Source organism: Gopherus flavomarginatus, chromosome 5, assembly GCF_025201925.1.
Source record: "Gopherus flavomarginatus isolate rGopFla2 chromosome 5, rGopFla2.mat.asm, whole genome shotgun sequence".
NCBI lineage: Eukaryota > Metazoa > Chordata > Testudines > Testudinidae > Gopherus > Gopherus flavomarginatus.
This window is the reverse complement of record NC_066621.1, coordinates 14496394-14512624: the sequence shown is the minus strand read 5'-3', so window position 1 is coordinate 14512624 and position 16231 is coordinate 14496394. Positions and strand designations below refer to the sequence as shown.

Here is a 16231-nt window from a genome sequence, read left to right as displayed (position 1 = left end):
GGGCCCAAGACTCATGGGATTAGGGTAACAAGACACCAAGTGTAAAAAATCAGGACAGGAGGTGGGGAGTAATAGGAGCCTATATAAGAAAAAGTCCCCAAAATCAGGACTGTCCCTATAAAATTGGGACATCTGGTCACCCTACATGGGATCTGATCTCACCTCTGTGACTCCCTTGATGCAGCCTAGGGGATAGTGCATGGGATGGACTCAGGACTCCGGCATTCTTTTGCCAGACTTGCCACTGGCCAGCTGAGTGCCCTTAGACAAACCACTTCCCCACCCCGTACCTCAGTTTTCCAGCCTGTAAAAAGGGGATAATGACACTGACCACCTTTGTAAAGTACTTTGAGAGCTACTGATGAAAAGGTCTGTCTAATAGGTATGATTGTTGCTTAATGACTTTTTTATTCAAGTCCTTTGTGTGACTTCCCTTTCCTTGCTGAAATTCATTTATTCCACAAAGGCATGGTCATGGACCTCCACCCCACCCAATGAACTTTTTTATTTCAGTTACTGACATTTGTAAAACTTTGATTTTTCAACTTTATCATCGAAATTTTAAATATAAAAAAGGATGAACGTATCACACACCCCCACACCTCCAAAGTCACAAATAATTCACCCAGCTTCTTTTCCAATTTGATATGTGGTCAACATTTTCTGAATTTTGGTGAAAAAAATGTTTGGTTCAAATTTTGACCAAAAAAGGTAGATATTTTCCCAGTTTCTTTCCCATATTTTCCAATAATTTCTATTAATTAATGCACTCCTATGAAATGATATCTTCAGCCCATGTATCACATGTCTGAATTGTATTTGCCATATCCAGTTGGCAGTAAATACTGTGAGCTCTTCAAAGACATAGTAACTTCTATGGGTATATGCACCTGAGTGCACAGACAGTGCTCAATAAGCACATTGCTTACTGACTTCAAAGGGATGAAGTGCGATTTAATTAAGAGCTACAAAAGATATGGAAATTGTCAGAGGAAAGATACTATGTAAGCATATATTGTAATGAACTGCTGCCACGGCCCTTATGCTGTGTAGAATGCAGTCATAGGCCCTATAGTGCTAAGAGCTAATGGAGATTCTCCTTCAGCTCAAGTGGTAAGGGCTTATGTATTTAAAGCAGGAGGAACTGCATTTGATCCTGGGTACGAAGTCTCAATTGGGCACAGACCAGGAATTTCAGCATTAGTTACGATTAAGTATAAACTGCACTTGTATGTTGTTTGGAGCAGGGACTGTTTTCAGGGCCAGCTTTAGGCCTATTCCACCAATTCCCCCGCATCAGGCCCCGTGCCTAAGAGGGACCCGTGCCCAATGAGAATCCCTTCCCTGGCTAGAGGCGCCTTCTTAATTTTTACTCACTCGGCTGCGCCCCAGGTCTTCGGCGGCACTTCGACAGCGGGTACTTCATTTGCTCCGGGTCTTTGGCAGCAGGCCCTTCGGCGGCAGGTCCTTCAGTGCCACCAAAGACCTGGAGTGAGTGAAGGACCTGCTGCCGAAGTGCTGCTGAAGACTCAGAGCACCGGCTGGTGAGTACAAGCCCCACCAGTTGTTTTTTTTAAGTCATCCCTGCAGGGGCCCGTCCAAACTGTTCAAATTGTGCCCTGCACTTCCTAAAACCAGCCCTGTTTTCACTATATGGTTCTGTTACAGAGTGAGGTACTCCCATGGTCGAGACCTGTAGACACTATCACACTCCAAATGTTAAATAATGATTAAACACAAAGGGCGGACTGAAGAAATAATCATGAAAAAAGTTCTCCTAGAATCTGGGTCAGGGATAAAGGAATTTTGATTTGTTAAAATTTTGTTGTAAAGAAAGAACCTAGCACGTTTATAGGTTTTGCTCCCATGTCTCAGGCCTCGCTCAGTCCAGCTTCCAACCAGGTAGCAGACCACCTGTTCTAATGTTAAATTCACTAGGAACAACACAGGGGAAAGTGAGATTAGTTGGCATGAGCAAGATGTAAGCAGCTTGCAGTAATGCCAGCTCCTGGGATATCTGGCCCCAGCTTCTGGAGTCTTGCGATCACAGGATCTCACTTTAAAAAAAAAATGAAATTTAAGTTGTAGCCCTTGCAGTTGTATAGAAAAATTAGAGAATGCCCTAATGGCTGAAGAACGAGAAGGCAAATAAAAATAACTCAATATCAGGGGGAAAAAACCTCATGATTTTTAAGAGTCTGACTCAAGGGCAGGATTTCATCCAAGATTTTGAACACTCAGAGTTGGCGAAAAGGACCAAAAGCAAGGTTCTGTCTGAAAAAACAGCCTTAAGAAATCTTCCCACAGATTCCAGTGAATAAACAGACAGTGACAAGAGACCTCTTTGGTTTTTATTCATAGTGGGCTGTTTGTTAGAGGAAGCAGAGTGATGGGTACTTCCAATTAAAGGGGACTTGCAAAACAAAAGTTAATTCTCACCTGCAAATTCCTGCTTCTGCTTTTTCTGTAAAATTTATACATTTCTCTCTCTCTCTCTCTCTCACACACACACACACACACACACACACACACGGGAGAATCAGAACTCAAGAATGACAAGTTATGCGGCATGATATAGATTCAGATAAGAGAGACTTTTGGAGTAAATGAAGTCTCACTGGTTTTCACTTGTCCTTAATGCAGTGAGACCACTTGGGTTGGTTTCAGAAAACACAAGGTGACCCTTGCTCAGACGAGCAGTCAAAAAGCATCTCCACACAGGATAAGAAATGGTCCATGGTCTTAAAAAAAAAGAAAAGAAAAAAAAAAAAAGGCTTCAGCTGTAAGGAACGAAGCACTGGTTGTGGGCTCCAGTACCAGAAGCTCTGGGAGGTTGCTTAGCATTCACTGTTCATAGGCCTGAGTGTCCTTGGCTGGCATAGACCTTGACAAACAGATTACGGGAGAAGAGGACATAAATTCAGTAGAGATGCCCTGCCATCAGAGACTGTGATTACAAAAACAGCAAAGGGTTCTGAGGCACATCATGCGGCTGAAAAAACAACAGCATTATCCGCCTAGAACTCATGCTGAATTTACAGGAAGCCATCTGAACGCAGAGCTATGGCTGGGATGGGTAGAGGCTGACGGGTTGCAATCATAGGACACGTGTGGCTTGCTGTGCGTACAAATTTTTACATATATTCCATTGATCGTTACAACACTGAGTTGCTAGAGAGCTTCAGTGAGAGCCAATATGAGCCCAGAGAAAGATCTTTAATCAAAAGCAGCAGAGTCCTGTGGCACCTTATAGACTAACAGACGTTTTGGAGCATGAGCTTTCGTGGGTGAATACCCACTTCGTCAGATGCATGTCTAACATCTGTTAGTCTATAAGGTGCCACAGTCTATAAGGTGCTGCTTTTACAGATCCATACTAACACGGCTCCCCTCTGATCTTTAATCAAGTGGCTGCTGGACTTGACATACATTAAAGCACAATGTACGAGGCAAGATGTTATTAATTCATGTTCCAAATCAATGGGTACCATGTTCCAAATCAATTATTAAGCCAGATGTGCCACATGAATAAGCAACTCATGCAAACCCCTTAGCATAAACAAGGGCAAGGGAGCAACCTTTGACCAACTGCGTGAACTCCTCCCTTTTGAAATTCACTGAGAATAGACATCAGCTTCCTGGCTGTCCACTTGGTGACCCTGCCACAGGGATAGCCAAGTGGCTAAGCTGCCAGCACTTCCTTGTTCAAGTTTATAATCCTTGAATCAAAAAGTTATCCTCAAACTGACTGGCAAACTGTCTTGCACATACACTCCCTTCACCCACATATTTTTTTTCCAACAACCCCTCCACAATGTTAAAAAGTGTTTTTTGTGTGTATGTGTGAGTGTGTGTGTTGTGAACGTTTCCATTTTGTTGAAAAGCCATTTCTATTTAAAAGGGGGAAATATTTCAACCAGTTATGTCTCTCTCTGATGCAAGCAGGGACAGCTGCATGCTTCTCCCTTCCAAAATAGGGGTAGGGATCCAGACTGTTGACTGTCTGGGACCTTGCTCCAGCAGGGGCCAGGCAGCTCCCTCCCTCAAGGACATCCTCAGCTTATAGGATCTAGTCCTGTGGGGGCCTTTCAGCCGGCCTCTGTCTGCATTACGTAACTTTTAGAGCAGCTTGGCATGATCTGTAAGAGTAGGGGCCTGTCCTGGCAGCCCAAAATGCCCTGTGTGTGCTGGTTTGGTGTCTTCCTTCAGCCCGGTGGTAGCTGAATGTGAAGTAATGGTGTAAATTCTTTGGGATCCTCTATAGAAACTGCAATAGAATTTCCCCAGTCCTCCCTCTACTAGCCTGCAGATCCAAGTCATCTATCTGTAACCTCGCCTTTCCTCTCCTCAGCTGAGCCAGTGCTGCAGGGAAGCCTTGTTTCACACTAAGGACTTTTACATGGTTAGGCTACAGCACACGAAGTATTTAATGGTAAATTCCCAATACTCTTGTCAAAGTAAAGGAGTATAGCCCAGTTTGTGATTCAGTCTCTTTGAAGACTCTCATAGAATGAAGTGTTAAGACTGGACCATCCAGTTCAGTTCTCTACCAACACAAAGATGTTCCCTGAATTTTCTAGGGTGGAGTCTGGTTTTAAGTGCCTCAGACAATGGGGTTTCCACCACTTCACTTGGGAGACTACACCACTCTAAAAAGTCTCCCACACAGAGGAAATCTTCCTCAATATTAATCTTACATTTCCCTTTTCCCAACTTTTAGGGATTATGTCTGTGCCCAATCCGGCATACAAAGCTTATATCGCTCTGGAGGGCGCTTTCTCAGTGATTGAGCTGATTTTCCACAACTGCACTAATTTGCCTCACAACCAATTCATACCAAAGGGGATCTATTCTAGTTTTATGCTGAAAGAGAGCATATACCAGTGTTATTCAACAGCCAATTCCTTATCAGACAAGACTGTACGTGTCAGCATCAAACCTGTAACCTTGGCTAGCAACAGCCTATGAACTAGATTTCTCTCTCACTTCCTGTTTACAGAAAAAAGTGTAAATATCTCCACTGAAGATACATCAAGGTAGAATTAGTAGCAGTGCGAACAAAATCAGTTTTCAACTAATGGACAGCGTGAGCAGTGTTCACAAATGATGGCTTGAAGGAAAAAAGTAGGCCACAATCCACATAAATAAATGCCATCTTTATTTTACCAAATATAATTTAAAATCAGTTAAGTTGACATTTGTCAATTCAGTTATAGCAACTATAAATATTTAAGACAGTCTTTTTTAATTTTCATAAAAAGGAGGAACCCAATATTCTCTTCATTTGCAGCCAGATCTAAAGCACACATGCATTCATGTTCAACTGGTGAAGGAGGAGGAGAAAAAAAAAAGTTGTCCTTCAAAGCTTTTTAAAAATTTAAATATAAATTAAGTTCTTACCCTCCCTGCCCATCCTCCCTTCCCTCAACCTGGTAAAAATTTAGGTACCTCACCCAAGTAGAACTATGGCTCTTAAAACAACCACCTCTTCCTCCCTTAGTTTTTCAGCTGAGACCATGGAGGGTTTGTCTCTTTCACTGGCACAAGTCTTTAGTTAGGAAACTGATGAGGCATATAAAATAGTAGGAAGGGGTCTACTAAAAGCTTAAGTGTTAGGGAAGGGAAATCTCAACTGTATCCCTCAATACTGGGCATGGAAGCAAGTGAACAGTTTTTGCATCTGTTAACGGTGAGTGCAGGAGAAGGTCTCCAAGAAACTGAGACTTCAGTGCAGCAAAATTTCGACAGACGCCCTGGACAAGTCAGATTCGTGAGAAGTCACTGAGGTGACGAGATGTGAATTTCAGAGCTACAATCACAAGTGACATTTGAAGAGAGCAGTTCCGAAGCTTTCTAACCTAGGAATGAAAGGCCTCTGGAAACACACTCCCTACTAGCACAGGGTCTGCGAGACAGCACTCTATTAAGAACTGCAATTCTGTGATTTAAGGCAGTCTTTATTTAAGCTAGGTCTCCCAAATATCCTGTACAGATAAGGCCATATAAAAGAGGCATCCCTCAGTGTCAAACAGGAAACCATTCTTCTACAAGTACCTTTAGATAGTGGTCCCTCAGCTCTTATCTTTTTGGCATGCAAGAAACTAAACGTGGTTTGGTTTAGACATCTATATAGGTTCCTGTATTTTTTTTGGCAGTTCACGATGGAACTCCCCTTTTAGTTTCAAATCTATCAACATGCCTGGCCTTAAACCAAGTCTCTAGCTCTGAACTGCAGGGCTCAGTGGTTTGAGCATTGGCTTGCTAAATCCAGGGTTGTGAATTCAATCCTTGAAGAGGCCATTTAGGGATCTGGGGCAAAAATCTGTCAGGGGATTAGTCCTGCTTTGAGCAGGGGGTTGGACTAGATGACCTTCTGAGGTCCCTTCCAACCGTGATATTCTATGGTTTTTTTTTCCTATGAAAGCTCCGAGCCAGTTCCAGACTGGAATTTTGCAGCATGGGTCTATTGCTGGTCATGACAGATACAGTTAGCAGGGCTGTTGCGGTCTTGCTTGGCCCAAGGTAAGGGCAAGGTGGAGTGGTCTTCCAAGCAAACCACTCCCTCCCAAGAGAGTCAAGACGGCCTTACTTACGTGGCTGTGGTAGAGTGACAATATATTGAGCAGCAACCATCATCCCCTGAAACTGAGCCTCACTTAGGGCGAAGAAGGTCAAAATCTACACAACACATCGAGTAGCACTTCACACTTGTTGAACGTAATACCCAGCTCTCTGGGAAAAGCCAAAAAGGAGAAAAACAGCATTGTTTTAAGGAGCTTGTGGGAGAGACACAGAAGTTGACCCAGCAGCAGAAAATAAGAGCCACTACAAGAGTGCAGGGTGTGTGTTCTGGAACGAGGAATGCATTTCAGACTTTTTTTTTTTTTTTTAAAAAAGGGGAAAACTAAAGCCCTACATACAATTAAAAATCCAGCAACTTTAGGGTTATGTTTTAAAGCCTCAAATAAACTGGGTGAGCGTTCCTTATAAGCATCTGGGGGTGGGAGTGGATGTCTAAAGGGGATCTTTCTGGCACACTCAAGCTAGTTCTCTAACGAGAATCTTCTTTGATTTAGAATCCAGGCATAAAGTGGGGCTTTGAGGGAGGATCTGGGGATCCTAGTTTATAGGCTGTTCCCTCCTGGGAGGTGCCTGAATCATACCTTGAACATTGAATACTTATGAACCAAAAGGAGTGACCCTTCACCTCTAGTGAGGGGTGCGGGTTTCATTTATGATCCAACTACTCAATCAACATTTCCAATAGAACCTTGGTTCAGATGCTCCTGCTATAAAATTGCACTTGGTGATTGTCTCTTACACTTTTTTTTTGTCCTTCCTAAAACTAGATTTTTCTGTACAAACTGGGCTTGAAATATAAAGCACATAAAATTCCCATTGAAAATAATGAGAATCCAGGATCAAAGCTGAAGTCCCAAGAGAGACAGAAGGAGGAAAGAAGGGGATGATGGGGGGAGCTAGTCTCCCACGTCTGTGTCCCGGTCACCGATGAGCCAAAGAACGTGGAAACTGAGAGCCAAGAGACCCGTCCCAAGCAGGTCACCCAGTGCCGTCAAGTAAGGGATAGAAAAGTTGTCAGGATCCAGACCCCTACCCCACATCCAATGCACCATCCAGTTGGCAATGTAGAGTAGAATGAGAACCTGGAAAACAGACAAGAGGAAAGAGCCATATTAGCTACTAATCCTGACTTTCACGCCCCTTTCTTCCCCAAGACAAAGCTTTTCGAGTTCCTCTACATTCGGGCACTTGCAATTCAGCCTGATAGAAGTGCGAGCCCCTATTAATCCTATTCAAGCCTAAGGAATAGCTCAGAGGAGTAAGAGATGGGGCTTGTTGTTAAGAGGAACATCCTCAAGTAAGGGAAAACCAAAGATTTGATGGCAGGTACATTTCAGATTGTGGGCATAGAGGGGCATGCCTACAAGTGAGCATTTAGGGGGGACAAGAAGATGCGAGCTGGGTTTTTAATTCCCCATGTGCCTTTGAAAATCTCCCCTTACTGCTCTGTGCCCAATGCATCACCATCAGTTTATTTTAGGTGTACGAGAGAGTTCACTGCATGTGGGCTGAAAGCCTCCAAAACGAGGAGGCTCTGACCCAGATCCAAATTTTGCAGCTCAGGTCACAACTCTAAACAAAAACAAAAACAAAGAGAAAAGCAAGTGGACATAGAGCCAGGGAAGTAGAGGCAGGATACAATCCACAGTTCACACCAGGGTGCCTCAGAAGTGAGCAGAAAGCCCAGTGAAAGGGGAGCAGAGTTGGAGCAGCAGAGTCCTGGCTTCCTGGGGACAGGAGAGCATCTCCAAGCAGTGACATGATGGTCATGTTCTCACCTTTGCTCTAGGACAACACTGAGGGTATCCCAAGTCAGTGGTTCACACTGAGTCCTAAGCAAAGCCAGGAGAAATGCTCACAAATGCATCTAGCAGATCAGGTACAGACATTTAAAGCCATCAACTTGTGACCGGAGTGAGGGCTGGAAGGATTAGGCCAAGGCTTCCTCCTTCACTACAATGCATTTAATTACCCATGAGCCCCCACTCTGCTCACAGGCCTGTAGTTTCCCACAATGCACCTCATTCTCTGCAGGGGGAAGAGCACCAGGGATTTTAGAAAGTAGTTGCTAATGGACTTCCCTTCACGTGTCCAGCACATAGCAGGGGCTCGCGACAGACTAGCAGCCTTGTCTAGCACGCACTGTTTCTCTTTCTTGTGGATGCTCTCACTCATTTCCTGGAGCTCAGCTCGGTTGTTTTTAGGGGGATGCTAAAACCAGCAACAATTTCCACAAGCACCAGGAGGTGGCTGTGTTTAGTAGGATAACTCCTTGGCCACAGTCTCCTCTCTGTCTGCCTGTGTAGGAGGGGAGGGACATATTGGCTGCCTGAGTTCCCTGAAGTGCCAAAAATCCCCCCTTACATCCCTGAGTGCACACTCCTCACCTCAAGCACTGATTGTTATTTTACACAGAATTGGTTAGGAGCATGGGAGCCCAATGCTGGCAGCCCAGCCAGATTTCGCGTGTGGGGGAAAGGCCCAGGGAAGGGAGGAAGAGCCCTACAAGTCACAGGAGACACTGCAAACTTCATATCTTGTTTTCTCTGCCAAGCCGTTTGAACACCGCTACAGCCCCACTAGATGCTCATGGCTCTTTACAGCCAAGGAAGTGAGATCCTGCTCCTGAAGATTTTAAAAGCCAAGTGTAGGCTGCAAAGCTATGGAAAGCAGCAGGTAAGCAGAATGAGTGCCCTGAGCATGGAAGGGAGTCTAATGCACTCATCTTCGCAGGGTTGCCGAAGCAGACAGAAGCACCTCAGTTTACCATGTGCTGTTCTGTTCTATGGGAATTGTAATTCTACTCCTGTGACAACTATTTATGAGATAGTGGGTTCCGTGCAGGGAAGGTGCTGTAGGGAGGAATGTAACAACAGATGAGGATAGAGAGAGGCACCCTCAACCAGCCAGCCCCACCTGACTGTTGCAGCTACAAAGGTTCTTTGGCCACCTGCAGCACCATAGTATCCAAACGCCTCCCAGTCACGCGTTAAATGAGGTGACTGGCATCTGTCACATGTGGCTTGATCTCGCCCCCTCCCAAGGGAGAGCTGTGTGTGCAGTGCAGTGTTCGGAAAAGCAAGGAGCACGCTGCACATCCCAAACTTCTCTATTCTCTGAGGGGCATTTGGGATGCAAAGAGAGCGCTAGCTCGGGGCCAGGAGATGCCTATTTTATGCTCTCTCTCTAGTCAAGGGAAGGGGTATTTTGTGTAAGCTCCTTGGAATAGGGATAGTCTTTGTGCTGCGGCTACACAGCGCCTAGCACAATGAGGTCCTGCACCGTGACCGGGGCTAGCAGGCATTATACTAAATGCAAATAATAAAAGGATATTTTGTATTTGTCCCAGGGCAAGAATCATGTCATCTGTACCTATAGCTCTATGCCGTGCAGATTCCCCTTACTGAGGAGAAAGTGCCTCACTTCATCACACTTCTGAGGTTTGTCTACACTGAGGAGCAGCTGCCAATGGGTCCCACTAAACTGGTGCGGAAACCGTTTTCTCTGTGACTCCAAATGAGACAAACCCCGTTTTTAGGAGCTTGGGAGGTGACCCATTTGCAGCAGTTGGCCAGTTTTCTACTGCAGGTGGTGCATTAGTGTCCGTTATTCTAGCACGGGGATTACAGTGCATGCAAAGATTCATGCAGAGGAGACAGGTCAGGCAAAGCCAGCTCTTACCTGGAGAAGTGCAGCTGTCATGTAGAAGACTACAAAGATCAGGGTGAGCGTGGTGTGCCCGCCTTGCATAGAGCTGATGGTGTAGAGGAAAACCAAGTGCCCAGGAACCACTAGGAGAAAGAGCACGCGGGCAGAGCGGGAATTCACATCTGGAGGGAAATTGAGAGGATGGAGCTCAGGATTTAAAGATAATGGAACTCTGCAGCCAGCTCCCTGGGTGCCAGCATGGATGTGTCCACTAATCAGCAGACTATGTTTTAGTCTATCACTGGCCACAGCATATTGGATCCATACCTCTATGTGCTAAATGCAAGGAGCGTAACAGAAATGCCCCAGAGCTCTGAACACTGGCTTAGAGACCCACCCGTACTGGGATCAGTTAGAGATAACACACTTCTGCTCCTAGCACAGACAGGGTCAAAAGGGACAGGCAAACGAAGAGGCTCTACACAGATCCCAGTCGCCACAGAAGTGGTACCTTTCAGCAGCTGCTCAGTACGCAGCTTTCTGTAATTCACTGGGAGGCTGAATTACTAAGGGGAATTCAAAAGAGCAACTAAAGCAAGCTGCTTGGTGCTCCCAAGGGCTGTACCTGCCCCCTTTTGGGGCTCATTTTGCCAACCCTCTGTCCAGCACAGCCACACTGGATGTCTCCCAACACACACTGTAACAGATAATGCTGACATCCGAAACTGTAAAGCACCAGGCTCAGTGCCATGAGGCCACTTTTCTGGGGGCTGCCATGCCCCCAGAGGCCAGGCCAGTTCGCTCCCAGGCTATGGGCTGCCCCAGGCATGGTAGAGAATACATCTCAGCACATGCATGGCATGAAATGCAAGTCAGGATTCCCACTGCAGTGTTCCCCCCGCCCACGTCCATCCTCACTTGAAACATCTGGGTCTGCAGCTAAATAATGGAAACGTTATGGAGCCTCTATTAACAGGAACCTTTTCTGGAGCTTCAGTTATACTGGCCAGGCCAAGCCGAGAAGCTGGCTGGCAGCTTCTGCAGCCCAAAAGCACTTGGTAAGGATTTAGAAGGTGGCAGGGAAGAAGTCATTCCAATGCCAGGGAGGCAGAAGCACACCTGCCACTAAGGTGGCCTTCTTTTCCTAACCCAGTGGGGACGCTCCACCTCACCAAAACATCACTGACACCGTCTCTGTAAGCAAGAGCAAAGGCCAGGCCAGTGGCTGGTCTCTCTGCCTCCCAGCAGATCTCAGCTCCCATTCCCTTCCTTGCTGCGTAGTGACTCCTCCCTCAGTGCAAGCTGAGCCAGCTAATTGTCAAGCCGTTTCCCAATGCTGGTGAAGTGAACTGGAAGTCCCCTAGCTCAGAAAGCCCCAGCGCATGGTGTTGGGTAGAAGGAACAGATACCTGAGCTGAAGAATGTACTGCAGGGGGTGGGGCACTTGCGTGGGGCCATCTCTGAGCTCTCGCCAGGAATTCCGTTCATGTGGAGGTAAGTGGAGATGCGACTGGCCTGGACAGCTACCAGGTTGCCACCGACACCTGCAGACCAGAAGGGGAGCAGTGAGAGCGGGTGCGTAACTCAACCCTCGCAGAACTTGGGTGCACTTGAGACTGCAGGAGCCAAGTTAAGCTCTATTGACCTTTGAACTTCAACACTTTTCATGCCTCCGGAACAGTCAGGGCAGCAGGTGAACAAGTCCTCTCCTGCTCCTCACAGGCAGAATTCTTTTGCTGTGTTGTCAGAAAGCAGCTGCAACTGCTTCAGTTACAATCAAGCTGTCAGCCCTATGACAGGATTTCTGGCCCACATTCCACTTTTGCAGGATGCAAAAAGCCAGAGAGACAGAGAGAAAGGACATGGCTCTACAACCCCGCTTTATGACCCCTGCTGCAACTGCATTATTGTAGAGCCTTAAGTGCAGTGCATGGGACACAAAAACAATGGGCCAGTTAAGGCCGTAAGTTGACAACAGCTAAGAATTTTGTTTGAAACACAGCGCATAACCTGCAGAACTCATTGCCACAAGCCCAAGAGATTCATAGCATTTTTTAAAAAAATGTGTGACGTACCGATAATGAGCAGACTCACAGTTCTATTAGCAAAGGAGCCTAAGGCACTAGAAGTTTCAGACCTAAGCTCAAGGAACAGGGAAGGGGCATCAGACTGGATAAAATATTCAAAGACACTTACGTGTATAGGTGCATCTTTGCTGAAGTATCAGCTCAAGGATAGATCACTTGAGATGCTTCCCTCATGTTAATCTATCACCAGGAGGAGCAGCCGAGTTGCTCTAACACCCTGTCTCAAGCCTAGGAGCCAAAATCCCATTGGCATCTACAGATGCAGGCTTCTAAATCACTTTTGAAAATGGGTCTTGGGCACGTTTGAAGATTCTACCCATTGTCTGGCAGGGACTGCTGAGAGGCTCACTGGCAGAGCAGAAGGGAACTCACCATTAATCACTGGCGTAAAGACGGCTATCCCTGCAAAGTTTGGATCCGACACAGTTTTGTCCAATATTAACCCTCCAACACTGCAAGGGAAGACATTGAAGGAGTTGATGCCCAAGAGAAAATGACCACTCAGAACATCCAGAGACTCCCAAGCAATTATGATGGTCATACTTATGTAGGCATGAAAATCAGTGCCCAATGTATGTGAGGCTGGTTACTGCAACTGTGCACACTTCACAGGCATCTATACCCATTTACACAGTGGCAGCAGTTGCACATGGGACTCTGGGGCCTCTTAAAGCTGGTGCATAATATCAGAGCCTCGAGGGAAAAGGGTTGCTAGTGTGTCACAGTAAAAGACAGTTTTGGCAGGAGCCGCAGAGTCAGGTAGGGGGTGCTTTCCCATGATGCAAGTTGCATTTTGGCACACATCACACAAGCTGGTTTGTAAGTTTCAGTCAGACAAAATTCCCCAACAGGAACAGAGATTGTAAATCCTTGCGCATCTAGTGTAGAAAGAGCCTTCTGTTGTAACAAACCCGTCTGGGGCACACACTTCCCAGAGATGGCTCTTGTGGTGAGGGCACTAGCCTGGACTCAGGAGGTCTGGGTTAAATTTCTGGCTGTGCCACAGACTCTCTCTGTGATTGTGGCCAAGTCACTAGATCTCTCTGTCTCTCAGCTCCCCCCCTGTAGAACAGGGATAACAATACTTTCTTCCTCCCACTCTTTGGGACAGGGACTGTCTCACTATGGGTGTAGAGTGCCCAGCTTGGTGTGCTCTAATCCCAGGTGGGACCCTTAGATGCTAAGATGACAGCAAACAGACAGGTACTCGGGGGACCTGTTTTAGGAGATATTTGTTTGGTGCACATTAAAATCTGTTTGACATACAGCGGGTGAAATCCTGCTCTCAGCTCTTCTCCGACAGTTGCATAGGTTTAGGAGCAGAATTAGCCCACTTATGCTGGAGGGATGTGCCATTGTTGCTCTATTCCTAGAGAGGGACCTGGGCTGTAGATCTGAACTTTAACATTTGAAGGAGTTCGGTTCCACCATCTCCGTTTCTTATGCACAGCATGCACCATTCAAGCCAGCACCTGAAGGGAAGCCAGGGTGTCCCTTTCTGATAGGGCTGGGGCAAAACATTTTTGCCCCAGCAAAATTTCTTGCCTTCCTACCTGCTAATAGCCATGGCAATGATGACTGGCTCCCACCCAGAGTACAGCACCTCCCGGGTTACTGGATTCCTTTTGGCAATGATGATCCAGAGCGGTAGCAGGGCTATGAAGAAGGCACACACCAAAGGATTCACGTATGCTTTGTCCTCTGAAAAGAGAAGCAACAGGTCAACAAGTCCTCCCACCAGGATGTCACAGGGTCACTACTCAACAGCAGTGTTGGAGAGCAGACCTGGTCCAATTTCCCCTCTGACCTCAGGCCCTGGGAGTCTGTGAGAGCCAGACATGGCGACCCCGCCTTCAGGAGGTATGCTACTGTCAAGGCTGCCCCCTCTGGATCAGCTCTTACCGCTGCTGACGACGTGCTCACTAGGAAAAGCCTGGTTTCCAGCCTCTCACCCCGTCCAGCCATCACCTGCTGAGCAAAACCTAGCAGCCACACCTGCCCTCTCCTTGGAATGTCGTTGAAGACATGTCCCAACCAAGGAGACAGCCACAGCTCTGCTACTAGGGACCCTCCCAAGCCTTACGCCAAGGATGCTTTCTAGCTTCTGGCACTTGCCAAAAAGCACCCCTTGCCTGTCTGACAGCAGGGTGCACCCAGAGCACCCCCAAGCCTCTCCACACCTGTATGGTCTACAAAGATCCTTTACATTTTTCTCTCTCTCTCTCTCCCCCTTACCAGTCATCTCTGAATATGCCTTAGAGAGGCAGCCTCAAAATCAGGCATTACGTAGCTGGAATGGAGGGCAAGATGCCAGGGAAATGCTGCAGCGCACGTTAGGAGGGGACATGCATCTTTCACATCTCACCCAGCTCTATGTAGAGGCCCCAGCTGATCCCTGAAAGCAGCGCCAAGGTGATGAGGTCTCCCAAGCTGGCAGCAATGGGCGTGGCCACGTTATCCGGGTTGATCCCTATCTTTCTGGATCCAATGATGACGCCAATCATGATCATTCCTAGGCCCAGAGGAAGAAATGGTGTGAGCCAAAGGGCACCGCTGCTCAGACTGAACAAGGGCGGCCGAGGGTTTAGGCTTACCCAGCACGAGTGAAGCTATGAAGGCTGTAGCGACGCTACTGGCACAGAGCAGGATGGCATGGCCAATGCTGAAGTGCCCATCTGGGATCCAGCCAAATATCACGGCAGCAATCGAAGCCAGGAAACCGACCACTGTAGCTTGAACCTAGCACACATGAGGGGTTAAACCAGACACGGGTTGGGAAGAGAGAAAAACCAGTCCCACTTCCACCTGGAGGAAGAGACCGCAATATACCAGTGGGGGAAACTTTTAGGGAGGATTAATTGCGGCACAAGAAGTCACCATTTGCTTTTCCACCAGACACTCGGCATCAGTATTTAAACTCTCCTTCCAGTGTCACTGCTGCACAGCCCCTACAGTCAGCCTCATTTACCTGAATCAGAGCCATGTTCCCCATTATCATCCTCCAGAGCTCCTTGGGTGTGTCTATGTGCCCGATGTTAGCCTGTAGGAAGAGAGCATGGTATGGGTTAGACTGAACCCCTCTCAGACGACTAGCGCTCAGGGAACTTGTTCACAGTGGTGGTACATTTGTCGTGGAGCAGGGGAGAACGATTCGAGACCCTAGCCCTCTGGGATGGTGGCTCAAGAGGAGAAAAAATGAGCATTCCATTGCTGTTCATGACAGCTCCCCATTCTGCGACATTGCTAACGGCCCCACACCTCAGCCAGGCAACAGGAATGGAGCAGCAGGATGCGGACAAGAGCAAGGTGGCCAATCACTTCCCACCTCCAGCTGAGAAGGGAATGAGATGCAGAGTCAAGAGGGCTTCCTCTATTGCTTTTGGGGTTCCCAAGGTCCTCAATTCTTGCAAACAAAAGAGAATCCTGCACCCAACGGCCGACAGATAGTGATGGAGGAGCTGGGCATCAGCTGTCTTGGTCTACTGCTCTGAGCACAGAACAGGGTGGCAGGAATGCTCCATTTCTAAGCCCAGAGCCACACTCCAGTCCCCCTTAATTGCCTCCATTCTCCTAGCTGCAGAAGCCAGGTTAACACATATGCCACAAGGGCAGAGCAAGGATTCAGGGTTTGCCAAGTGCTCTGGAGACCAGGGTCTACAAAGACTTTGCCAGCGAACCTGGGACGGCAGCAGAACCTCCTCCATTTCCCCTTTAGCACACGCTGGAATGGGGAATGAGACATTGCTGATGCTTTCCCAACGGAGCTCCTAATACCACGTCTCACTACCAATTCTGGCTCACACTCATCTGGGTCATGATGTTCCTGCAGCTGGCCACAGGGCTCTATACTCCAGCTCTGCTATCAAATCGGACCCTAAGCTCTGATAAGGAAGGTCAGGGTGATGGCAGTGAGC

At 47.2% G+C, this 16231-nt stretch overlaps 1 protein-coding gene across 3 annotated transcripts in view; it reads right to left on the bottom strand.

Moving 5' to 3' along the window:
• Nucleotides 1–2822: 2822 nt before the first annotated feature.
• SLC41A1 (solute carrier family 41 member 1) overlaps nt 2823–16231 on the bottom strand; it is a 34012-nt gene continuing 20603 nt past the window's right edge. Inside the window, exons 4-12 of one of the 3 annotated variants that reach the window (XM_050955609.1) lie at nt 15286–15357; nt 14912–15056; nt 14683–14829; nt 13871–14018; nt 12690–12769; nt 11640–11774; nt 10264–10412; nt 7616–7664; nt 2823–2884 (exon numbers count right to left, since the gene is read on the bottom strand). In XM_050955609.1, the coding sequence (XP_050811566.1) occupies nt 2838–2884; nt 7616–7664; nt 10264–10412; nt 11640–11774; nt 12690–12769; nt 13871–14018; nt 14683–14829; nt 14912–15056; nt 15286–15357 (972 nt within the window). In that variant the 3' untranslated portion in view covers nt 2823–2837. Of the gene's footprint in view, nt 2885–5141; nt 7665–10263; nt 10413–11639; nt 11775–12689; nt 12770–13870; nt 14019–14682; nt 14830–14911; nt 15057–15285; nt 15358–16231 lie in introns of those variants that run through there. The other 2 variants (XM_050955608.1, XM_050955610.1) reach the window with 2 other exon arrangements.